This window comes from Sorex araneus, chromosome 5 (assembly GCF_027595985.1).
Source record: "Sorex araneus isolate mSorAra2 chromosome 5, mSorAra2.pri, whole genome shotgun sequence".
Classification (NCBI taxonomy): domain Eukaryota; kingdom Metazoa; phylum Chordata; class Mammalia; order Eulipotyphla; family Soricidae; genus Sorex; species Sorex araneus.
This window is the reverse complement of record NC_073306.1, coordinates 117,443,293-117,468,892: the sequence shown is the minus strand read 5'-3', so window position 1 is coordinate 117,468,892 and position 25,600 is coordinate 117,443,293. Positions and strand designations below refer to the sequence as shown.

At 42.0% G+C, this 25,600-nt stretch overlaps 1 protein-coding gene across 2 annotated transcripts in view; it reads left to right on the top strand.

The window, feature by feature from the left end:
* CDK5RAP1 (CDK5 regulatory subunit associated protein 1) overlaps nt 1–25,600 on the top strand; it is a 41,796-nt gene that overhangs the window by 10,296 nt on the left and 5,900 nt on the right. For both annotated transcript variants that reach the window (XM_055140651.1, XM_055140650.1), the window contains exons 6-13: nt 2,808–3,018; nt 5,169–5,289; nt 7,156–7,386; nt 8,944–9,041; nt 11,402–11,457; nt 12,515–12,645; nt 14,798–14,947; nt 25,100–25,240. In XM_055140651.1, coding sequence (XP_054996626.1) covers nt 2,808–3,018; nt 5,169–5,289; nt 7,156–7,386; nt 8,944–9,041; nt 11,402–11,457; nt 12,515–12,645; nt 14,798–14,947; nt 25,100–25,240 — 1,139 coding nt within the window. The remainder of the gene's footprint in view (nt 1–2,807; nt 3,019–5,168; nt 5,290–7,155; nt 7,387–8,943; nt 9,042–11,401; nt 11,458–12,514; nt 12,646–14,797; nt 14,948–25,099; nt 25,241–25,600) is intronic.

Below are 25,600 nucleotides of genomic sequence, written 5' to 3'. Positions count from 1 at the left end.
GAAGAGAGAACATCAGGTTTTGCAGATTTAGAGAGTCGGTCTCTCAGGTTTACCCTTTACTTCAGATACCTGTTGTAAGCTTCAGACCAGTCCCATTTGGTAACCTGGACTTTTGAATTCTGTCTTCAGACTATAGATGGGATTTTCTCATATACTCTATTCAGACTTAAGGTATCTTTTGGAGCCCAAATTATTATCTGTTTTGCTGATTAACATTAAATCAGGTTTCCAGGGCAACCACCTCAGGTTTGATTAATTCTCTAGTATAGCTCACTTAATTCAAGAAACCTATTTTCTTAACTAGATCACCAATTTATTACAGAGGTAATGAGTTGATAGCCCGGTGGAAGACCTGCAAGGCTCGGAGTTCCTCTAAAGCTTCATATTCGTAAAACTGGAAGCTCTGTGTACCCCTCCTCTTGCTTTTTATGTAGGATTCAGCACATTGGCATGACTGACTAGTTCATTGGCCATTATGGATGCTGTAAACCAAGAACTATGGATGGAGATTAAATATATGAGAAAATTGTCTTGGTCAACTTATCAAAAATTGATATATTTGAATTATCAAATATATTGATGCATACACATATATGTGTATATATATAAAATATATATATATATATTTTTTTGCTTTTTGGGTCACACCCGGCGATGCACAGGGGTTACTCCTGGCTCATGCACTCAGGAATTACTCCTGGCGGTGCTCGGGGGACCATATGGGATGCTGGGAATCAAACCCGGGTCGGCCGCGTGCAAGGCAAACGCCCTACCCGCTGTGCTATTGCTCCAGCCCCCTAAAATATATTTTTCTATGAATTATAATTATTATAGCCAGTGTATCAAGATATCATATATATTGAATAACTCTTGTACTTAATGTTGGAAGCTATAGCATTAATTGAGCAGCAACTTACAAAGGGGCTTTTCATGGTGCCTTGAAGTACAGATACTAGAAAAGTTCTATCTGTTGGGTCTGATAGTACAGTGGGTAGGGTACTTGCCTTGCATATGGCTGATCTGGGTTCCATCCCTGCATCCCATGTGCCAGGTAACCCCTAAGCACCGCTGTGTGTGGCCCCAAAACAAAACAAACCCCCTTCCCCTGTCAAAAAAAAACAACAAAAAAGACAGACTCTCTGTAGTGGGATCACTGTATCACTGTCATCCCGTTGTTTGTTGATTTACTTGAGCGGGGACCAGTAACGTCTCTGTTACACTCAGCCCTGAGATTTTAGCAGCCTCTCCTTACTTGTCTTCCCCAACAATTGAAGGCTCTTTCAGGGTCAGGGGAATGAGCCCTATCGTTACTGTTTTTGGCATATCGAATACACCATGGGTAGCTTGCCAGGCTCTGCCGTGCGGGCGGGATACTCTCAGTAGCTTGCAGGCATCTCCAAGAGGTATGTATATATCTGTTACTGTATTTTGGATATGAATATGCCACGGGTAGCTTGCCAGGCTCTCTTGGGTGGGCAATAGACTCTCGGTAGCTTGTCAGGTTCCGGGAGCTTGGTTTTGTAGTCTCTCGATGTTGGACGTTGATGTGATTACATGGCACAGGGGGCAGTCCCTGGGTGTGACTGCCTAGCTTCTGGAAAATGGGGGATCTGGGTGGAAGAGGCCCAGTCCCAATCCGAGCAGCCTTGGAGATCTTGGCCCTGGGTCCTGCACACCTGGGTTCCTCTGCCGGCTCCCCCATGTGTGAGGCTCGTCCGAATGTGTGGAGAGTGGCCCTGAGCATGGCCGTGGCTGGGTTCCGGAGGTCCTCTGTTGTGGAATAGTTAAATTAATTCCTCTTGATGATGGTCAGAACATAGTTGGAGCATATCTTGTGTTCAGATTAATGTACTAAGTAGACATAGGATGATGGGAGGTTAACTAAAATGTTTTGCAGCTTTAGTTCTCTCAGTATCAAGAGAACTAAGTATATGTTAGGAATATATTTGTTCCTGAGTATATGTTAGAAATTTCAGAAATCTCCTAAATAGGTATTGAAGTAACATAGGTGTCATAAAAAGTACTTAGTTTGGGCCACATCCAGCTGTGCTCAGGGCTTTCTCCTGGCTCTGGCTCATAGGGATCGCTTCTTGTGGGGCCTGGGTGACTATGGAGTGCCAAGGCAACTCTGTATAATTCTATACTCTTTAAAATTTGTAAGCACATTATATCTAAGAATGTTCCTGTCCAGCAGATGGCTCAGAGGGCTAGAGTGCATGCTTCACATGCATGAGCCCTAATTTTGATTTCCGGCACTGTATGATGTCCTGAGCACCAGGTATTATACATCCACAAAAAAAATTTCTTGACGAAATACTTGTTACTTATATTACCAAGTAATTTGCAATAGATAGAAGATTGGGGGGCCGGAGCGATAGCACAGCGGGTAGGGCGTTTGCCTTGCACGCGGCCGACCCGGGTTCGATCCCTGGCATCCCATATGGTCCCCCAAGCACCGCCAGGAGTAGTTCCTGAGTGCAAAGCCAGGAGTAACCCCTGAGCATCGCTGGGTGTGACCCAAAAAGCAAAAAAAAAAAAAAAAAAAAAGATTGGGTCACGACTAGAAAGGTACTTAGGGGATACTTAACTTTTTTCTGGGCATTTAATTTTTGTTGAACTCTTTTCCTATTGATTCTCATGTAGGAAAATGTAGGTTTCAGCACTGTTTTGGGGAAATGGGGAAAGATGCTAAACTTCTAGAGAAATTTCTGTGCCCTGGCATTATCTCTGGCTGGAGGTAATGTGTACAGAGAAGCCGTGGGACTTGAGGCGTTTTGGAACAGGCACTGACTTCTTTTCCCTCCCAGGCTGCATGGCTGAGAGACTGAAGGAGGAGCTCCTCAACAGAGAGAGAATGGTGGATATTTTGGCTGGTCCAGATGCCTACCGTGACCTGCCTCGCTTGTTGGCTGTTGCTGAGTCAGGCCAGCAAGCTGCCAATGTTCTGCTTTCTCTGGATGAGACCTATGCTGATGTCATGCCAGTTCAGACGAGCCCCAGCGCTACTTCTGCCTTTGTGTGAGTGAGTAAACTTTTTCACTTTTTTGCTTTTTATTAAAAAGCAAAACGAAAACTTAGGGGGCGGAGAGATGGTTTAGTGGATAGCGCACTTGCCTTGTGTGCTTATTACCCCAGTTGGATCCCTAGGACCCCTGAGCCCTGTCCAGAAGTGATCCTCTGAGCTCATAGCTAGGAGCAGGTGCTGAGTACAGCCAGAGGTGGCCCCAAAACCAAACCAAATCAATAAATAGTACAAAATGCAAAAACAAAAAAATGGTGTGCCGTTTCCTCTCATCTGTCATAACTCAGTTTTCTAGGCCACCTCTTACAGGTAGTCATACTAGTAGTTTCCTATATCTCTCTTTCAGAAAGATTCTTTTCATATGCTTTCATGTAATATGAGATTTTTTTCTGCAGTTCCTCTTACACTTAAATTAATCACCATAAGTTACAAAGCTATAAAGTTATTCATTACTTGTTTCAAGTATGCGATATTCCAAAACCAGTCCCTTCACTAGTGTCCACTTCCTTCTACCAAAGTCCTCAGTTTCCCTCCTGCCCTTTTTCTTTTTCTTTTTCTTTCTTTTTTTCCTTTTAGGCCCTGTGATTTACAGTACTGTTACTGCTAGGGTATCCTGCATATCACTTCACCTTTCAGCACCCAATCCTCGTCCAGAGTCACCACCACCCTCTATCATTGTCACAGTGGTCCCTTCCCTGAACTGTCCCCTCCTGGACATTGGCAAGATTTCTGCTAAGGGCTAGTTCTCCCGCTCTTCATTTCAGTTATTTTTGGGCATTAGTCATTCCTCTACTGTTTCTTTATATCCTACATATGAGTACAATCATTCTGTCTGTCCTTCTCCCTCTGACTCATTTCATTCAGCATGGTACTCTCTAGATCCATCATGTAGTAGAAAACTGTATGATTTCCTTCTTTACTTATGGCTGAAGATTATGTTTTCACTTAAAATACTTCAGGCTTTTCCGACCCTAATTCCCCCTTCCCTGTTTTGTTAAGTTAAAAATATGATAATAGTTGTTCCTATTTGTTGAAAAATATTTGGAAAAGAAAAAAAATTGTATTTCTACCACCTAATGTTAAATACCATTATTATTATCATTTCTTTGTTTTCCTTTGTGTTTATGTGTCTGTGTATTGTGTGAGTTTATAAAAATTTGCATTGGGTTTTTGGACCACACCTGGCAGTTCTTTGGGTCAGTTTTCTGCTTGGTGCTCAGGTCATTTACAGCGGTGCTTGGGGAGCCATTTAATGCTGGGTACTAGACTTGGGGCTCCTGCATACAAAGCTTAGTCCATCCAACTGTATCTCTCCAGTCCCATAACCTATTATTAATTTTTTTTTAATTTGAGCACTGTCGTTTATAATACTTTAATGATAGGGTTTCATGCATAACACAGTTCTCCACCAAACCCTCTGCCAGTCATTACCTCCTCTGTTTTTCTTTTTTTGACCACATTGGTGATGCTCAGGTGTTATTCCTAGTTCTGCACTCAGGAATTATTCCTGGCAGTGCTTGGGGAATCACATATGGGGTGTTGGGGATTGAACCTGGGTTGGCCGCATGCAAGGCAAGCATCCTACCCACTATACTATTACTGTCACTCCGGCCTATCTAATCTTATTTAAAAGGATGAGCGGTAAAGCTCCAAGCACCTAGGAATTCCAGGAAGTTTGTTATGTCTATGCCCCATTACTTTACCACTGTTGTCCCTCAGAGTTTTTAGTAACATTATAAGCACCAATAATAGTTTGATTTATATACTGTGATTAGATACTAGAGTTTCTTGTTTATTTTGGGAGTAGTGTGGAGGGGGCTACACTTGGCAGTGCTCAGGGACCACTCTTGACTTTGTACTTGGGTCGCTCCTGCCAGTTCTTGTAGAACCATGTAGTTCTAGGGATTGATCCCGGGCCTTCTGCATACAAAACATGTACTGTAGTTCATATCTCTCTGGCCCTAGAGCCTAGGATGAAGTGTTTGTCACTGCTATATAGATTGTCAGATTGGTCCATTGTGATCCTCTTGCCAAGAAGATTCAGAGCCAGAGAATAATTAAAGTGAAGGAAGCTATGTGCCCAGTGACTTGGGTTGAACTGCCACGTTCTGCTTCTATTTCTAAGTTATATTGTTTTCTTCTCCAGTTCTATCATGCGAGGCTGTAACAACATGTGCAGCTATTGTATTGTTCCTTTCACACGTGGTCGAGAGAGGAGTAGGCCTGTTGCTTCCATTCTAGAGGAAGTGAGGAAGCTTTCTGAGCAGGTGAGAAGTTCTCTAGACTTTCTTCCTGTAAATCCCTCTCATGGGGATTTATATATATAACTCTCTATCTATGTATAAAATCATATATATAAATGATTTCTACATGAGGCTGGGCAGGTAACTCAAAGGACCGGAGCACATGCTTTATGTGTGAGACCGCTGGGTTTTATCCTTGACACCACATGATGCCCCAAGTACCTCTGGGACTGATCTCCGATCTCCCTTGGGTGTGGTAAAAATAAACCAAAAAAATGCATCTTTGCTGGGTTATTGGAATGATATCACCTTTTAATTGTCCAAGAACACATTTGGTTGTACAGATTACATGCTTTTCGCTGTGCCCCCAGTATCCTGAACAGCAGTGCCACTCACTGCTAGGATCATGCCAGTGCAGTGCCTTTCATCTGGGGGCTATACTTCCAGGGGGTCCCAGGTGAATATTGTGGAAACGGGGACCCTGGCGTGAGACTAAGTTCCCAATTGGTGGGTGGGGGTGGGGGTGGATCCTGGGAAGGAAACAAGGCTAAAAGGGAGCCGTAGTTGGAAAAAGGTTGAGAAACACTGTTAGTGCAAATGGGGGTACCAGGGATCAGATTCACTCTTGCAGAGCAAGTGCTTTGCCACTGAGCTATCCCGGTTTCCTAATTTTTTTGCTTGTTTGTCTCTTTGTTTTTTTGCTTTGGGGCCACATCTAGTGGTGTTAGGATGGGGGCATGTAGTCAGGGGGAGGGTGCGTTGAGCATGGGTGATACAACTTCGGCTTCAATATGTACAGCAAGCTTTCAGCCCTTTGAGCTCTCTCTCTGACACCATCAGTACCATAACGTTTATGATATTTGGTTTGGTGTCTTTTTTCTTATTTATTTTATTTTATTAAAAAATATTATTTTATTGAATCACTGTGAGATAATTACAAGCTTTCATGTTTGGGTTACAATCTCATAATGATCAAACACCCATCCCTCCACCAGTGCACATTCCCCACCACCGATATCCCAGGTATACTCCCGTCCTTCTGACCCGCCCCCTGCCTACATGGCAGACAATATTCCCCATACTCTCTCTCTCTACTTTTGGGCATTATGGCTTGCAATACTGGTGTCTTTTTTTTTTTTTTTTACATGCATGGGTGTGAATAATACTTAGTTTTGTATTTTTTTTTTTTTTTAAACAGCTACACCTGGTACTGCACTCAGGAATTACTCCTGGCAGTGCATGGTGGACCAGATGGAATGCTGGGAATTGAACCTGGGTCGACCTCGTGCAAGGCACGCACCCTTCCTGCTGTACTGTCTCTAGCAGGGCCTCCCTCATGCCCCCGCCTTTTTAAAAATAGTACTTTTTTTAAAAACTGAGTTTAAAGAAGAGTTGCACAGAGATTACTTCTAATTTTCCTATTTTTGTTACTTTTGCCAAAACGAAAGAATAATATTGAAGTTAAACTAACTGCAGGTTTTATTTCTGTTTTTTGCCAATAAATTAAAGACTTTATAAATATTTCTATTTACATAATTAGCTTATTTATAAGACAGCTTTCAGGACCATGTAGAAGTATATCTTTATGTAGGTTAGCACCACTGTTCAATTCTGCTAAATTCCCAGGTGAGTACCTCCAAGAACCAGGTGCCAAGCAGAGATAAGCTACCAAATATGGTTCTTTTGTTTTGGGGGCCATACCCAGCATACTCCTGGTGTTGCATTCAGGGATCACTCCTGGCCAGGCACAGGACCATATGAGGTGCTAGGGATCAAACCTGGGTCAATGTGCAAGACAAGTGCCCTACTCGTTATTACTGTCATTTTGCCTCCCCCCCCCCCCCAAATGGTTTTAAATGGATTTCAATATATTTGCTTTCCTTTTTTCAGGGAGTGAAAGAAGTGACACTTCTTGGACAGAATGTTAATAGCTTTCAGGACAATTCAGAGATCCAGTTCAACAATACAGTCTCCGCCAACCTCAGCCGTGGTTTCTCCGCCAACTATAAAATCAAGCAAGGGGGACTTCGTTTTGCTTACCTTCTGGATCAGGTCTCCAGAGTAGATCCTGAAATGAGGATCCGTTTTACCTCTCCCCACCCTAAGGACTTTCCTGATGAGGTAAGTGTTTGTATTTATCTATGCCAAACTGATCCCAGTGTCCTTAAGCATACTGAAGGCTTGGATCCAGCAGGCCCAGCAGTAACTTTGACTTCTGCTCTGAATCTCCTTGGTGTAGTGCTAAATCAATTTCTAATTTTTTTTGTACCTTTAGAAAGATTGAAAGTCCACAAGGTGGCAGCAGAGGACTGATATTAATGGGTGATTAAGCTCACCTGAGGCGAGCAGGGCTTTGCATTAGAGGTTTTAATATAAGGTGATATAGGATGGACAGGAAGGGAGACAGTGTGATGCAATGGGAAGTCCAGACTCTGGCTTCAGACAGAAGTTTATTTTATTTTTTGTTAGTTTTTGGGACACACACAAATAAGCTGTACGTAGGGTTTATTCCTGACTGTGCTTGGGGATCACTTCTGGAGGTGCTCAGGGGACCATATGGAGTACCAGGGATTGATCCCAGGTTGGCTGCATGCAAGGCAAGTGCGCTACCCACGGCACTATCACTCTGGCCCCATAAGTTTAAAGTCTTAGTTGTTCTGCTTTATCCATGGGTATCACCTCTTATCATCTTCATCTGTAAATGGGATTAATAATCACTTCTTGGGTTGTTGCAAAAGAGGTCTAACACACAGAAGGTGCATAGTAACATGCCTGACATGAAGTATGTAGCCTACTTAGGAAACCTTTTAGTTTGGGTGACTTTTGAAATTTTGTCTCTAGCCATTTGTCTCTCCCCTACTGGATTGTCATCAAGTTGTGAAATTTCTTTATTGTTATTTGTTGTTATTGTTGTGTATACCATATTTGGAGGTGCTTAGGCAGGGTTTGAGTGACAGGAACTCTGGGGACACTTCTATCAGTGCTGGGGGATCAGTGGTATAGGGATTGTATTTGGTATCAAATACATGCAAAGCTTGCACATCCGGGGCCAGAATAATAATACAGTGGTAGAACATTTGCCTTGCACGCGGCCAACCAGGGTTTAATCTCTGGCATTCCATATGGTTCCCTGAGCACCATATAAGGAACTCCTTGGTGCCTCTGGATATGAACCCCCAAATCAAAGACACTCCTACCCCCATTCCAAGCCCCAGCCTGGCCCCACCCACTGTACCTCTAGGTTCAATTTATGTTTTCTTTTTCTCTCAGTGCTGGGTATTGAACTCAGGTCGTCACTCATGCTAGGCGATGTGCTCTTGTCATATAGCTACATTCCCAGCTAGTCTAATTCTAGTTTCTTATCTTTACGAACTCGTTAGTTTATACTTTAGGTGAAACAAATGCCATTTCTGCTGTTTGTCAGCACTAACTTCTAAATAGCACCGTGGCTTAAATCTGATCTCTACTTGTTTTATTCACTCTTTGAAAGTTGAGGTACTGTCAGGTGAAATGCTTGGGACAGAATATAGCTTGAGTAAAAGTAATCGATTTGCTTAATTGTGTTTGGTTTAATGAGCTTCTAAAGTTATTTAAAAATTATTCTTAGTGAAATAACAGAAGTGTAATGTTCCTTTATGTTAAATTCTTTATGATCTGTATTGTGTTCTGTTTGATCAGGTCCTGCAGCTGATTCATGAGAGAGACAATATCTGTAAACAGATCCATCTGCCGGCCCAGAGTGGAAGCAGTCGTGTGTTGGAGGCCATGAGGCGGGGGTCAGACTTCTCAAGAAGGGGGCATCCCCATATTTCTATATTTCTTTAAAGATCAAACATTTTCTGAGAGCCCAGCATATGAGCACATATTTTGCATGCAGGAGCCCTGGTTTAAAATCCCTCATAATCTCCTGAGACTTCCTAATAGTAGTTCCTGAACCTGGACAGTTGTGACCCTAAATCAAAACCAGACAGAAAATCCAGCATTTTGTGTGTCACATTGTAGCTGCTTAAGAAATATTTATTATGGGAATATACTCTTGGACATTAGAATATTTGTTCACCCTGCCAGTATAGACTAAAGGTTGGATCACTGGTTACTTTTTTTTTTTTTGCTTTTTGGGTCACACAAATGCTCAGGGGTTACTCCTGGCTCTACACTCAGGAATTACTCCTGGTAGTGCTTGGGGAACCATACGGCATGTTAGGGATTGAACTTGGGCTGGCCACATGCAAGGCAAACGCCTAACCTGCTATATTATCGCTCTGGTCCCCTGGTTACTTTTTTAGGAGCATGTTTAGTATAGCACACTTTGAGCTTATAATCCTGTAGCTCTTAACACTTAATTATTTTAGGTCTTGGAATTTATACCTTTGGTGGTCACTTAATTTAAGAGTGTTTTAGAGAAAAAAACTGAAAGGAGAAGGTGGCAAACGATGCTATGGAGTTTTAGGGTTTTACCTTGTTTTCCACATAGGCAGAGTTTTGCAGTTTACATATTCATTTTATTTTATTTTGCTTTTTAGGTCATACCTAGTGATGCTCAGAGGTTACTGCTGTCTGCACTCAGGAATTATTCCTAGTGGTTCTCGGGCCATATGGGATGCCAGGGATTGAACCCTGGTCGGCCACATGCAAGGCAAATCCCCTACCTGCTATGCTATTGCTCCGGCCCCTATCTTCATTTATTAAAGAACAATATGTAAGGTGCCAGAGAGATTAGCAGGTAGGACACTTGCCTTGCATGTGGCTGACCTTGGTTTGTTCTCCAGCACCACATATGGTATGGTCCCTGAACACAGTACCATACGGGTGTTTTAATAATAATATAATAATTATCAATCACTGTATCACTGTCATCCTGTTGCTCATTGATTTGCTCGAGCGGGCACCAGTAATGTCTCCATTGTGAGACTTGTTGTTACTGTTTTCGGCATATTGAATATGCCACGGGGAGCTTGCCAGGCTCTGCCGTGCGGGCGAGATACTCTCAGTAGCTTGCTGGGCTCTCTGAGAGGGGCAGAGGAATCGAACCTGGGTTACCCGTGTGCAGGGCAAATGCCCTACCTGCTGTGCTATCGCTCCAGCCCATTATTATCAATAACAACACTAATTATTAATAATGTAATAATAATAGAGCTGGGTTGTTTCTATGTTGGAGGGTATTGGTGTGGTTGCAGGATACTGTGCCTTCAGGCAGGAAGAGGAATCTGCCTGTCCCCATTGTGAGAAGACTCCAGAATTCTCAGCCCAGTCCAGTCTACTTGGGAATATTTGGTGGTATCATGTTCTTTTGGAGATGTGGCATGGTGTCATATCTCTGCTGCAAGATATAAGAACTAGATCTTAAATTTATTGTGTGTATCATATTTAAAAAAAAAATTTTTATTGAATCACTGTGAGATGGACCCTTCCAAAGCTATTCATGATTGGATTTCAGTCATACAGTTTCCAACACCCATCACTCCACCTGAATGTGTACTTATTTTGACTGTACCATTAATAATTAGCTTATTGATAATTGTATGATGCTTTATAGCAGTCAGTAACATATTTTTCTTATGCAAACATCTTGTAATAAACCCTAATATTTAACAAAACAGAAAACAAACTAAAAGCAAAAACATAATCTTGAGATATTTAAATATAATCTATACTGACTTATGAGGGTGAGAAGCAATTATAAGTGATAATTCATAGTGTTATCTTTTTGTTATTGTTGTTTGGGCCACAAATGGCAGTACTCAAGGCTTACTCCTGGCTCTGCACTTATTGATCACTCCAGGTAGAGCTTGGGGAACCGTATAGGATACTGGGAATTGAATCTGGGTCAGCCACATGTAAGGCAAGCACTATTGCTCTGACCCACTGTTTTCATTTTACAGAATTAATTTAAAGATAATTGGTTCTGGGGCTGGAGTGATAGCACAGCAGGTAGGGTGTTTGCCTTGCACGCAGCCGACCCGGGTTCAAATCCCAGCATCCCATATGGTCCCCTGGCCACCGCCAGGAGTAATTCCTGAGTGTAGAGCTCGGAGTAACCCCTGTGCATCTCCAGGTGTGACCCAAAAAGCAAAAAAAAAAAAAAAAAACAAAAATAAAGATAATTGGTTCATCTAAGTCTTTTCATTTATTACAGATATTCAAGGGAAGCATACATGGAATTGATTGATCATATCAGAGACTCGATACCAGGTGCATTTTAAAAATATTTTCTGCTGAGCACATTAGTCTACCAGTGCACATTTCCTGCCACCAGGGTCCCCAGTTTTCCACACACCCTTCACTCAATTTCTTTCTTTCTCCTCCCTATACTTTGGTTCCAAAGATGATCTAGGTTTTCCCTTACTTTTAGACCCTAGAGAGTCTATTTTAAGTTTACATTTGGTTGAAAGTGCCTACAATTTGTTCCAAATTTCTCATTATTTTATTTTTTGGGTTATACTCAGTAGTTCCCAGAACTTACTCTTGGCTCTGTCCTCGAGGATCACTTTTTGCAGGAGTGATTTTAATGTTTATAAATATTTTTTTATGGCGTACAGTAATGAGCAGTGTCTCTGGACTCCACATCTGTAAGGTTACACATTCCACATCCACATCTATAAGATCCACATTTTGTGAGATAGAATCAATAGTTGCCATTGGACTGCTGGTATAAATAGTTTAGCTTCTTAGTATCAGTAGTTAGTAATTATTTTGGGGGTTCACACCTGGCAACGCACAGGGGTTACTCCTGGCTTTGCACTCAGAAATTTCTCTTGGCGATGCTCAGGGGACAATATGGGATGCTGGGAATTGAACTCTGGTCGGCCGAGTGCAAGGGAAACGCCCTACCCACTTTGTGATTGCTCCAGCCTCAGTTAGTAATTCTTATTGCTACTAAATGAATATTGTGTTAAATGACTTCAAGATTATATGTATGAGGCATTGCAAGGTTTTTATCTTGGTTTTAAAGCAGGACCATTTAAAAAATGTGAATTTCTAAATGAGTGATTAAATCCATAATTTGAAACAAAAATACCTTCCTTTGTTGAATAGAATGCAAATCAAAAAGCCAGTTTTGGAATGTAAAATTTGTAGACTGGCGGATTTATCATCCTTTTGTACTGTAACAAATTTTATTTCATTTGCACTTGTTTTCAGTGGTCTCAAGAAAGATCATGTATCTATTATTTTTTTCATTTGTAATTCATAGAGCCTATAATTTTAAAGGTAAGTAGCAGCTTCACCCTTGTTGTCTTTTGGGTCGTAGGTGTGAGCCTCAGTAGTGATTTCATTGCTGGCTTTTGTGGTGAGATGGAGGAAGACCATCTCCAGACAGTGTCTTTGCTTCGAGAAGTTCAATACAACACAGGCTTTCTCTTTGCCTACAGCATGAGACAGGTGAGACTTGGGATGTCTGGGGATGAGGATAAGAGCTACTCTGGACTGAGACTGGCGTTCCTGACCTGTTTGGGATCAATTGTTAAACAACCGGGAGAAAAGAGAGTGGGCGTGAGGCAGTCCTTGAGATCGGAAAGGATCTCAATTTGCAATTTGTCTTTTTATTTTAATTAATTTCTCTACTATTTTATGTAGTTCAGTAAAATTGTTGTGGATGACTTTTATGAAGTGGGGAGAAGAGAGGTCATACCCTGGAGAGGGGAGTTTATTGCTTTTCTCTTCGCTCACTTCAGATACCTGGGGAAGAGCCTGGAAGGGTCAGGCCTGATAAAGTGTGACCTATGGTGTGGATGCTGCTTTCCACCAGCCCCACTAGAGAGTGGTAGACTGCATCTGACTCCGACTTAATCTGCGTAGCTTGGGAATTAATCCCCACCACTTGGTTTCTTGAGGCACCTTAAAACTCAGGTTGGAGCAAGGACTTGCCCTTTGCAGGAAAAGGAAAATCAGTGCTCATCTCTGTCCAGGTTCTTTTCAGATCTGTTATCTGCCATGGCAGAAAAGAATTTCAGGTAGAGAAGAATAGTGAAGTAAACAGTTTTAATTAAGAGAGTATTAGGAGGGAAGGAGAAAGAGAGCAACATACTCAAGAGAGAATGTGGGCTTCCCCAGAGGGGAGAGAATCAAAGATACCCATAAAGTAATAAAAAGAAATTGCACATCCCACGTTGGGATTCAGGTGACTCCCAGAATTGGGACTTATTCTATTGGCCTTTGTAAAGTTGGTTTTATAGATCCCAAACAGTTTCCACTTGGGGCTTGCTATGTAGATAAACAGTCTTGCTAGGGCATCATGAAAGGAACGAGCTTTGAACTTTTGGTGGTCAACCTCCATGTTCTTATCGCAGCCTTCTGTTCCTGTGAAGCCTCTCTCTGGAAAAGGTTCCGTCTTCTTTGGACTAGTGCTTGCACTAGTCTCTCTCTCTCTTTTTTTATTTTTTAATTTTTATTAGTGAATCACTGTGAGGTACAGTTACAAACTTAGGAACTTTCGTGTTTGCATTTTGTTTATATCCCTTTACCAGTGCCCATTCTCCTCCACCAATGTTCCCAGTATCCCTCCCACCCTTTCATCCCATCCCCCCCACCCCACCCCATCTCTGTAGCAGGGCATTCCCTTTTATTCTCTCTCTCCTTATGGGTGTTGTGGTTTGAAATAGTGGCCATTGTGTTTGGTCTAGTCTATTTTCAGTGCGCATCTCCTATCCCATGCGGGTCCTCAAACCATACTTTACTTGGTGTTCCGTTCTCTATCAGAGCTGTTCCTTCCTCCAGCGTGTGAGGCCAGTTTCCAAGCCTTGGATCCAACCTCCTGGTACTTATCTCTACTATTCTTAGGTGTTAGTCTCCCATTCTGTTACTTTATATTCCACAAATGAGTGCAACCTTTCTATGTCTGTCTCTCTCTTTCTGACTCATTTCACTTAGCATGATACTTTCTATGTTGATCCACTTATATGCAAAGGTCATGACTTCATCTTTTCTAACAGCAGCATAGTATTCCATTGTATAGATCTACTAAAGTTTCTTTAACCAGTCATCTGTTCTCAGGTACTTGTTTTTTTTTCCAAATTCTGGCTATTGTAAACAGTGCTGCGATGAACATTCGAGACTGGCACTAGTCTTATTGGCTTCAGTCCCTGTGTCCACAAAGCAGTTCAGCCCTCATGATTTTTTTGTCTTAATTTTTGTTATCATTTTATTTTTCAATTTTTTAAATTATTTTTTATTGAACCTTCATGATTTTTTACTAATTTAGGACTAATGACATTATCTTCTTTTAATTACATCATTCTTTTACTACTTCCTGAGAACTCATTACCAGGTCTGTTCCTGCCCTCTTGTCCTCCCCATTATGCCCCAATCTGTCTTCCTGTTTTAATTAGAACTTTTTTGTTTGTTTTTGGCATCTTATCCAGTGGTACTCAGAGCTTATTCCTGGCTGTGCACTCGGGGATCACTCCTGGTGGGGGTTGGGGATCAAATTGTGTGGTACTTGTGTGGTACTGGGGATCAAATCTGGGTCTGCTGTGTGCAAGACAAGCATTCTTCTGTACTCTTTCTTAAGTCTTGCTTCTCTCTCTTTTTATAGAAGACACGGGCATATCATAGGTTGAAGGATGATGTTCCAGAAGAGGTCAAATTAAGGCGTTTAGAAGAACTTATTACTGTCTTCCGGGAAGAAGCTACAAAAGCCAACAAGACTGCTGTGGGTTGTACCCAACTGGTGCTGGTGGAAGGGGTGAGGCTCTGAGAGAGAGAGAGAGAGAGAGAGAGAGAGAGAGAGAGGGAGGGAGGGAGGGAGGGAGGAAGGGGGAGGGGGAGAGCAAGGCGAGGGAGGGGGAGTTTTAGAACACTCAGAAAATGGGAGAGGGAGAATGAGAGTGTGTTTTATTTATTTTTTGTTTTAATGAATCATCATGAGGTACAGTTACAGACTTACAAATTTTCATGATTATTTCAGTCAAACAATGTTCAAGTACCCTTCCCTCCACCAGTGCCATTCTCTACCATCAGTGTTCCCAATGTCCCTCCTGCCACCCCCATCCCTTCCCACCCTTGCCTCTGTGGCAGACACATTCCCTCTTACTCTCTCCTTTTGGGTGTTATGGTTTGCAACATGACACTAAGCAACCATCATGTTTGGGCGTTTGCCTTGCAGCACGCATCTCCCATTTCAAGTGATCCTTCCAATGATCATTTGCTTAGTGGTCTCTTCTCCATCCTGCCTGCCTTTCCCGCCAGCAGAGTGTGTGTGTTTTAGAATATTAGTATGTCTTCCTTTATTTAGATCTTTGATTTTTTTAAGGCATTTTCTCTCCTTCCCTTCGTCTTTCCCTGTTGTCATTGTTGTGATATTTGAGGGCTGCAGATTTGCTTGCTGTGCTCACACACTTGATGTGGTGCCTCCTAGGGTTTACACACATGTTTGTGGCTGCTGGAGATTGTACACTTTGCATTTTGTAATCACTTAATTATGTGGGGGTGGCTCCAGGTATAGAACTTGTGACCTCATGCCTACAAGGCAGGTGCTCTGCCACTGAGCCATATCCCAGAGTTTACGTGATTTTCAGCATACAGATTCTGTATATATTTTGTTAGGTTTACAGCCAAGTATTTTAACTTTTTAAGCTCTTGTAGTTGCTATTGTGTTTTGGGTTTTCTTGTGATTATTACTACTGTGTAGAAATAATTTATTTTGTATGTTTATATTGTTTTCTGATACTTTGCTGAATTCAGGTACCTCTAGGTTTTTATTTTTAGAGGTTTTTGTTGGGTTTCCTACATAGATTATCATTTCATCATATTTTCCTTTTCTCCTGTTGATTTAAAATTCCTTTATTGTCTTCCTGATAAAGAACTTTTAAATACTCTGGAAGCAAATAATCTATTTTCCTTCATTTTACAATGTCTTTTTTTCCTTCATTCTTAAATTTATATTTGTACTTAGTGGACAGACTAAGGAAAAGTATTATCAGCAACATCTTTGTGGAAGTAGTATCGTGTGAATACATTTTATTATGTCTTTAAATCCTTTTGAAATCACAATTTCTTAAAAATGAACTGTAACCAGCTTACATTTCCATTTCCCTTTTTTTTTTTTAAATTCTTTTATTGATTCACCATGTGGAAAGTTACAAAGCTTTCAGGTTAAAGTCTCAGTTATACAATGCTCAAACACCCATCCCTTCACCAGTGCACATATTCTACCACCAAGAATCACGATATACCTCCCCCTTCCCCCCACCTCCCAGCCACCCACCCCGCATGTGTAACTGGTAAATTTCATTTTACTTTCACTTTACTTTGATTACATTCAATATTTATTTATTTATTTATTTATTTGCTTTTTTTGGGTCACACCCAGCAATGCACAGGGGTCACTCCTGGCTCATGCACTCAGGAATCACCCCTGGCGGTGCTCAGGGGACCATATGGATGCTGGGATTTGAACCCGGGTCGGCCGCATGCAAGGCAAACGCCCTCCCTGCTGTGCTATCATTCCAGCCCCTACATTCAATATTTAAACAAAAAAATTCACTATTATTGATTTAGAGTTTCTCCCCCCTAAAGTCGATCTGCTGAAAAGAAAGCATTTGGTAATTTGCTTTCCATTGCTGAGAATGAAGAGATATGAGGTCAGGAGGCCGCACTAGCAGCAGCATAGTTTTGGATTTCTGTATTTTAGTATTTTAGTAACTAAGTCCAGAGAAGTGTCTGCCAGGAATTGCAGCATTGTAAGCTTGTATCTCTCAGCTACTTTATATTCCACATATGAGTGCGATCTTTCTATGTCTGTCTCTTTCTTTCTGACTCATTTCACTCAGCATACTTTCCATGTTGATCCTCTTATATGAAAATTTCATGACTTCATGTTTTCTGACAGCTACGTTCCATTGTGTAAATATACCAGAGTTTCTTTAGCCAATCATCTGTTTTCGGGCACTCTGGTTTTTTCCATATTGTGGCTATTGTAAACAGAGCGACAATGAACATGGAAATGCAGATGTCATCTCTACTATACCTTTTTGCCTCTCCGGGATATATTCCCAGGAGTGGTATTGCTGGGTCAAATGGGAGCTCAATTTCTAACTTTTTGAGAATCGTCTGTATTGTTTTCCAAAAGGGCTGAACCAGTTGGCATTCCCACCAGCAGTGAAGGAGAGTCCCTTTCTCCCCACATCCATGCCAACACCGGTTGCTTTTGTTTTTTCGGATGTGGGCCAGTCTCTGTGGTGTGACATGATATCTCATTGTTGTTTTGATCTGCATCTCCCTGATGATTAGTGATGTTGAACATTTTCTCATGTGCCTCTCAGCCATTCGGATTTCTTCTTTGGGAAAGTTTCTGTTCATTTCGTCACCCCATTTTTTGATTGGGTTGGCAGTTTTCTTCTTGTGGAGTTCAACCAGTGCATTGTATATTCTTGTTATCAACCCTTTATCGGATGGGTACTGCATAAATATCCTTTCCCATTCTGTAGATTGTCTTTGTATTTGGGTCACTGTTTCTTTTGAGTTGCAGAAGCTTCTTAGTTTGAGATAGTCCCATTTATTTATCTTTGTTTTCACTTGCTTGGCCAGTGGCATGTCAGCTTTGAAGATAACTTTGGCTTCAATGTCGTGGACGGTTTTGCCGACCTTATCTTCAATGTACCTTAGGGATTCTGGTCTGATGTTGAGGTCTTTAATCCATTTTGATCTGATTTTTGTACATGGTGATAGATGGAGATCTAAGCCCATTTTTTTGCATGTAGCCGTCCAGTTTTGCCAGCACAATTTGTTAAACATGCTTTCCTTGCTCCACTTCACATTTCTTGCTCCCTTATCAAAGATTAGATGATCATATATTTGGGGGTGTATGTCAGAGTATTCAACCCTATTCCATTGGTCTGCAGCTCTGCCTTTGTTCCAATACCATGCTGTTTTAATGACTGCCACTTTGTAGTAGAGTTGGAAGTTGGGGAGGTTGATTCCTCCCATTTTCTTTTTCCCAAGGATTGCTTTAGCTATTCGTGGGGGCTTATTGTTCCATATGAATTTCAGGAGCGCTTGCTCCATTTCTTTGAAGAATGTCAAGGGTATTCCTATAGGGATTGCATTGAATTTGTACAATGCTTTGGGGAGAATTGCCATTTTGACAATATTAATTCTTCCAATCCATGAGCAGGGGATGTCTTTCCATTTCCTCGTGTCCTCTTTTATTTCCCGAAGTAGTGTTTTATAGTTTTCATTATACAAGTCCTTTACCTCCTTTGTTAAGCTGATTCCGAGGTACTTGAGTTTTTGAGGCGCAATTGTGAACGGGATTGCTTTTCTCAGGTAACTTTCTTCTCTCTCATTGTTTGCATATAGGAAAGCCATTGACCTTTGGGTATTGATTCTATAGCCTGCAACTTTACTATACGAGTCTATTGTTTCTAGGAGTTTCTTGGTAGAGGTTTTAGGGTTCTCTAGGTATAGTATCATATCATCTGCAAATAGTGAGAGCTTGATTTCTTCCTTTCCTACCTGAATGCCCTTAATATCTTTTTCTTGCCTAATTGCTATTGCAAGTACTTCCAGTACTATATTGAACAGAAGTGGAGAGAGTGGGCATCCTTGTCTCATCCCTGTTCTCAGAGGGAAGGCTCTTAGTTTTTCCCCATTGAGGACAATGCTTGCCATAGGCTTGTGATAAATGGCTTTGACTATATTGAGGAAGGTCCCTTCTATACCCATTTTGACGAGTGTTTTCATCATAAATGGATGCTGGATCTTGTCAAATGCTTTCTCTGCATCTATTGATATGATTATATGATTTTTATCTTTTCTTTTGTTGATATGATGGATTATGTTGATTGATTTCCGGATGTTAAACCATCCTTGCATCGCCGGGATGAATCCCACTTGGTCGTGGTGTATGATCTTTTTGATGAGTTGTTGAATTCTATTTGCTAATATTTTGTTGAGGATCTTCGCATCTGTGTTCATCAGGGATATTGGCCTGTAGTTTTTTTTTTGTGGTGTCTTTGTTTGCTTTTGGTATTAGGGAGATATGAGCCTCATAGAAACTGTTTGGGAGGGTTTCTTCAATTTCCTGGAAAAGCTTGAGAAGGACTGGCAAAAGGTCCTCTTTAAATGTTTGGAAGAACTCGCTAGTGAATCCGTCTGGACCTGGGCTTTTGTTTTTGGGAAGACTTTTGATTACCATTTCAATTTCCTTGATGTTAATTGGACTATCCAGGTACTCCAGGTCTTCTTGGTTCAGCCTTGGGAGATTATAGGAGTTGAGGAATTTATCCATTTCTTCTAGGTTCTCTTGTTTCGTGGCATAGAGATTTTTGAAGTAGTCTCTGATGATCTTTTGAATTTCATTGGTTTCTGTTGTGATGTCCCCCTTTTCATTTCTGATTCGGCTTATAAAGGTTCTCTCTCTCTCTTTATTTGTGAGTCTTGCTAGTGGTTTATCAATCTTGTTTATTTTCTCAAAGAACCAGCTCTTGGTTTCATTGATCTTTCGGATTGTCTTTTGGGTTTCCATGTCGTTAATTTCTGCTCTAAGTTTTATTATCTCTTTCCTTCTGCCTGATTTGGGCTCCTTTTGTTGGTCCTTTACTAACGTCTTGAGCTGTGAAGTCAAGTTATTTATGTGGGCCCTTTCTTCCTTCCTGAGATATGCTTGCAGAGCTATAAATTTTCCCCTTAAAACGGCTTTAGCTGCGTCCCACAGGTTCTGGTAGCTTGTGTCTTCATTCTCATTTGTTTCTAGGTACCTTTTGATTTCTTCCTTGATTTCCTTCCTGACCCACTCATTGTTCAATATCGAGCTATTTAATTTCCAGGTGTTTGATTTGGTTTTCTGCATCTGTCCACGATTAAGTTTTATCTTCGTGCATCATGGTCTGAAAAGATAGCTGGTACAATGTCTATCTTTTTGATTCTGTTGAGGTATGCTGTGTGGCCTAGCGCATGGTCTATTCTGGAAAATGTTCCATGTGCACTGGAAAAGAATGTGTATTCCTTTTTTTGGGAATATAAAGCCCTGTATAGATCTATTAGCCCTCTCTCTTCTATTTCTTCCTTCAAAGCCAGTATTTCCTTTGTGAGTTTTAATCTTCTTGATCTGTCCAGAGGAGACAGTGCGGTGTTGAAGTCTCCAACTACTATTGTGTTGCTCGAGATGTCCTTCTTAAGGTCTCTTAGCAGCTGTTGTAGGTATTTAGCTGGTCCCTCATTGGGTGCGTAGACATTTAGGAGTGTGATTTCTTCTGATGTACACATCCCGTGATTAATAAAAAGTGGCCTTCACTATCCCTTCTAATCTTTTTCAACCTGAAGTCTATGTTGTCCCATACTAGTAACGCCACCCCAGCTTTCTTGAGGGAGTTGTTTGCTTGCAGGATTGTTTTCCATCCTTTGACTTTGAGTCTGTGTTTGTTCTGGCTATTCAGATGTGTTTCTTGCAGGCAGCAGAATGTTGGGTTCAGTCTTTGAATCCATTTTGCCAGTCTGTGTCTCTTAATTGGTGAATTCAGACCATTGACATTAAGGGAGATTATTGTTATGGGATTTTGTGCCATGTTTGTGCAAGGGTTTGTTGTGCTTGTAGGGGTTGTTCTTGTCTTACAATAGCCCCTTTAATGCTTCTTTTAGGTTTGGTTTTGAGTCTATGAAGTTCCTGAGCTGTTGTTTATCTCCAAAGTAGTGTATGATTCCTTCTAGTTTGAATGAGAGTTTAGCCGGATAAAGTATTCTTGGTGAAGCGTTGATTTCATTGAGTTTTTTCCCTATATCCCACCATTGCCTTCGAGCTTGGAGGGTTTCCTCTGATAGATCTGCTGTGAGTCTAAGGGGTGCTCCTTTGTATGCAATTTCCTTCTTGGACCTTGCTGCTTGCAGTATTGTGTCTCTCTGAACGATGTCCATCATTGTAACTATGATATATCTTGGGGTTTTTCTGTTAGGATCTCTTTTAGCTGGCACTCTTCGGGGGCCTTGAATCTGGATGCCCGCATTGTCCAGCTGTGGGAAGTTTTCCGCAATGATTTGTTTGACTGTGCCTTTTTCGTTGGGGTTGGTTCCCTGTGGTTCTGGTAGTCCAATGATTCTAATGTTGTTCCTCTTGAAATCATCCCCTAGGACTCTGATTCTGGCTAGAGCTATTTTGAGGTCTCTTGCCATGGTTTGTTGTTGCCTGTAGGCCTCTTGCAGCTCATCTTCAAGCATACTGATTCTGTCTTCGGCTGCAGTCATCCTATTGTTGAGGGCAGCCAGAGAGTTTTTGATTTCATGTACTGAATCCTTCATTTCTTTTTGAAGGTTTTTTATTTCTGCTCTCATTTCTTCCCGTATTTTGTCGGCTGTCTGTTGTATTGTTTCTGCCAGGTCTTCCTTGAAGTTGTCCATCTTTGCATTGAGTTCATTGAACATGTTGAGGATTTCAACTCTGAATTCTTTATCAGAGAGGTCAAGTTTGTAGGAAACGCCCATTGAGGTTTCCGGACTCCTTTGATCATCCTCTGCTTGCACTGGGGATTTTCACTGTTTCTTCATGTTGTTGTTGTGGTATGAAAGAGGGCCCTTGAAGATGAGTATCCCTGTTTCCTTTTGTTGTGAAAAAGGATTGTGAATAGGCTCAGTTAATAGTGGTTGCCTTTTTACTTGCCGGTTGTAGAACCTGGTCTCCTACTGAGATGTTTCCTTCAATCCTTCTGTGAAGTCTTTTGTTTTATTGTCCTACTGCTTGCGAATAGGTAGGATGTTAGTCTTGGATAGGATGTTGAGGAAACTATCTGCCGCTGCGTGAGCTTTGGCCGCAGGTAATAAGGCCACGCCCACTTTTCTTAGGTCAAGCCCCCTGACTATTAGGCCGCGCCCCTTTCCCACAACCCGACAACGGGCTGGGGTGGGCGTCGGCCGGCAGTCCGGAGGGGAGGGAAGCGCGGGGTGCTCAGGGCCGCGGAGCAGGCTGTGTCTGGAAGGGCGGGTCGAGGGAGCATCACAGACCTTTTCCGGAAGACAGAATGCCGGCGGTGCTTGGGGTCGGCGTGCCGGCCACTTGGCCGGCAGTCCGGAGGAGAGGGAAGCGCGGGGTGCTCAGGGCCACGGAGCAGGCTGGGTCCGGAAGGGCGGGTCGAGGGAGCGTCATAGACCTTTGCTGGAAGACAGAATGGTGGTGGCGCTTGGGGTCGGTGTGCTGGCCACTTAGCTGGCAGTCCGGAGGGGAGGGAAGCACGGGGTGCTCAGGGCCGCGGAGCAGGCTCTCCTTTTCCCTTTTTCTTTTGTTCATACCTGTTGATGCTCAGGGGTTACTCCTAGCACTGCAGTCAGCAATTACTCCTGGCAGTACTAGGGGACCACATGGGATGCTGGAGATGCAATCTGGATTGGCCGCCTGCAAGGCAAACGCCCAACCTGCTGTACTATTGCTCTGGCCCTTCATTTTCAATGATTTTTAATTAATTAATTAATTAATTAATTGTTTTTTGTATCACACCTGGCAATGCACAGGGGTTACTCCTGGCTTTGCACTCAGGAATCACCCCTGGCAGTGCTCAGGGAACCATATGGGATGCTGGGAACCGATCCCGGGTCAGCCGCATGCAAGGCAAACTCCCTGCCTGCTGTGCTATTGCTCCAGTCCCTTCAGTGATCTTTTATTTTGTATTTTGGTTTCCTTTTTTCCTTTCTTTTGGAATATGTGTGTGTTTTGGGAGGGTTGAGCAATCCCTGGTAGTGCTCTTGCTCCACTCCTGGCTTGGTGCTTGGGAATTGCCCCTGGTGATACTCAGGGGACCATGCCTGTTGGAGTCAACCCGATATAAGACAAGCACTTTAATACCTTTTACCATCTTTCTGCCCAGATTTTGGTTTCATTTATTTCTGCTAGGATTTTTATGATTTTCTTTCTTTTACTGTTTTTAACATTATTTGTTCTTTCTCAAATTCCATTATGTGTAAGATGGTTTATTTGAAGTGTTTTGTGTTTTGTGTATATTACTATAAAACTTTTCCCCATAGTGCATCTTTATTCCATTGTATTCATAAATTCTGTCTACTCACTGTTTTGAGGTATTATTAAATTTCTCCCCCCCTTTTTTTTAAAGCATGTAATCAGTTACTTTACACGCATTTTAGTTGTGCATTATAAAATTTATCCTTTGAGGGTTGGATAAATAGCATAGTGAGTAAGATACTTGCATTACATACTGCAGGCCTGGGTTCTATTCCTGAACACCACAAATGGTTTCCTAAGTATCAGTGATCCCTGAGCATAGAACCTGAGAACCCTAAGAACCTCTGGGTATGGCCCAGTCTGTTTCTCTTAGCTCAGCTTCTCAGTCCTCTTGTTCTCAGGCTAAGCAACCCTCTGTTATTTTCCTGTATCTGACTGTCCCATCTCTCCTCTCCAGTTCACCTTTCAGATGATGGATAAAACCTTAGATATCTAGGGTGGGGGAGTCTCTGAGCCACATTGCTTTCTCGCAGGCATGTGCTTTTGTCCTTCCTATTTGCTTATCATGATGTTTTCTGCTTTTCCCTCCTGCTATTTGCATGTATCTAAATGAAATTGATCTATTTTCCTTCATTTTTGAATTTATGTTTGTACTTAGTGAACTAGGGAAAAATATTATTAGCAACCTTTGATCTTCTAAAAGGAACTCTTAAAAAAAACTGTAAAGATACAATTTGTTGTTTCTTTGTGAAGAAAAACTATGATCGGGGCTGGAGCGGTAGTACAGCAGGTAGGGTGTTTGCCTTGCACGCAGCTGACCCGGGTTCAATCCCCAGCATCCCATATGGTCCCCCATGCCCCGCCAGGAGTAATTCCTGATCGCAGAGCCAGGAGTAATTACTGAACATCGCTGGATGTGACCCAAAAAGCTAAAAAAAAAAAAAAAAAAACACTAAAAAAGAAAAACTATGATCTGGGTAGTTTGTCTTGAGAGAGTTGATATCATTTTTTTCATGCTTGGGAACCTCTAATATTTCTTACATTGTCAGTCTTTGGGTGATGAAGAGTCTCAGCTTTTGGTTGTCTGATTTTTTTTTTTTTTTTTATTGCTGGGGATTGAACCCAGGGCCTCACACATGAGGTATTTGCTTTTCCACGAACCACATCCCTAGACTGCCTGAAAAAAAATGAACTGGTGGTGCTCAGGGCTATGCTCTGTGCTTCAGATTGCTTCTGTGGCACTCTGGGGACCATGAAATGTGGGTATCAACCTGGGCCTTCTGTTTTGCAAATCTTGCACGCAACTCAGTCTGTTGAGCTATCTCTGACCTGTCACATACCTTATGAAAATATACTTTCAGGGGTCAGTAAGTTAGCTCAAGGTGCTGGAACATGTGCTTGCAAGTGCTAGGCTCCAGTTTATATCCTTGGCACCTCATCTCCCCCTCTTTACAGCACATCATACAGAAGGTAATTCTGTAGTCAAAAATCCATTAAGTAAAGAAAATGAAAAACAACTTGATTGAGTCATTCATTTACGTATATTCAGGGGCTGGAGAGATTGCACAGTGGGTAGGGTGTTTGCCTTGCATTCGGCCAACCTGGGTTTGATTCCCAGCATCCCGTATGGTCCCCAAGCGCTGCCAGGAGTAATTCCTGAGTGCAGAGCTAGGAATAACTACTGTGCATCGTCAGGTGTGACCCAAGAAGCAAGCAAGCAAGCAAACAAACAAATAAACAAAAAACAAAAAAGCAAAGCCTATATGCAGTAAAAGTTCATTGTGGCTCTCCAGTGTGCCATGCACTCGCTTATTTGTAATGCAGTAGGAAAAAGTTAGTCATCAGTGATTGGTTGAAGAATGCTCAATGAGTAAGACCTTGGGAGATCTGAGACATAGAATGCCCAGTTTCTGCACACTGAACACTGACAAATGAATTCCTTTGTTATCTCTGCAGGTCAGTAAACGCTCTGCCACTGACTTGTGTGGCCGGAATGATGGAAATCTTAAGGTGATCTTCTCTGATGTAGAGATAGAAGATTCCACTAACCCTGGGATCAGGGTCAGAGCTCAGCCTGGGGACTATGTATTGGTGAAGGTAAGATATCTTTGTGTTTTGGGCTTGCACTGGGACATGAGTATTGAATTGGATAATTTGGGGTAGTAAAATGTTTTTCCTGGAAAAATTCTTTTTTTCTTTTTCTTTTTGGGTCACACCAGGTGATGCACAGGGGTGACACCTGGCTCTGCACTCAGGAATTACTCCTGGCGGTGCTCGGGGGACCATATGGGATGCTGGGAATTGAACCCAGATCGGCTGCGTGCAAGGCAAACGCCTTACCCACTGTGCTATCGCTCCAGCCTCTCCTGGAAAAATTCTTAAGCAAAATAAAAATCTAACACCAAACTTTGGAAAGGCATCTTGAATTGTAAATTTTGAACTGATGTCTCCTTGTCT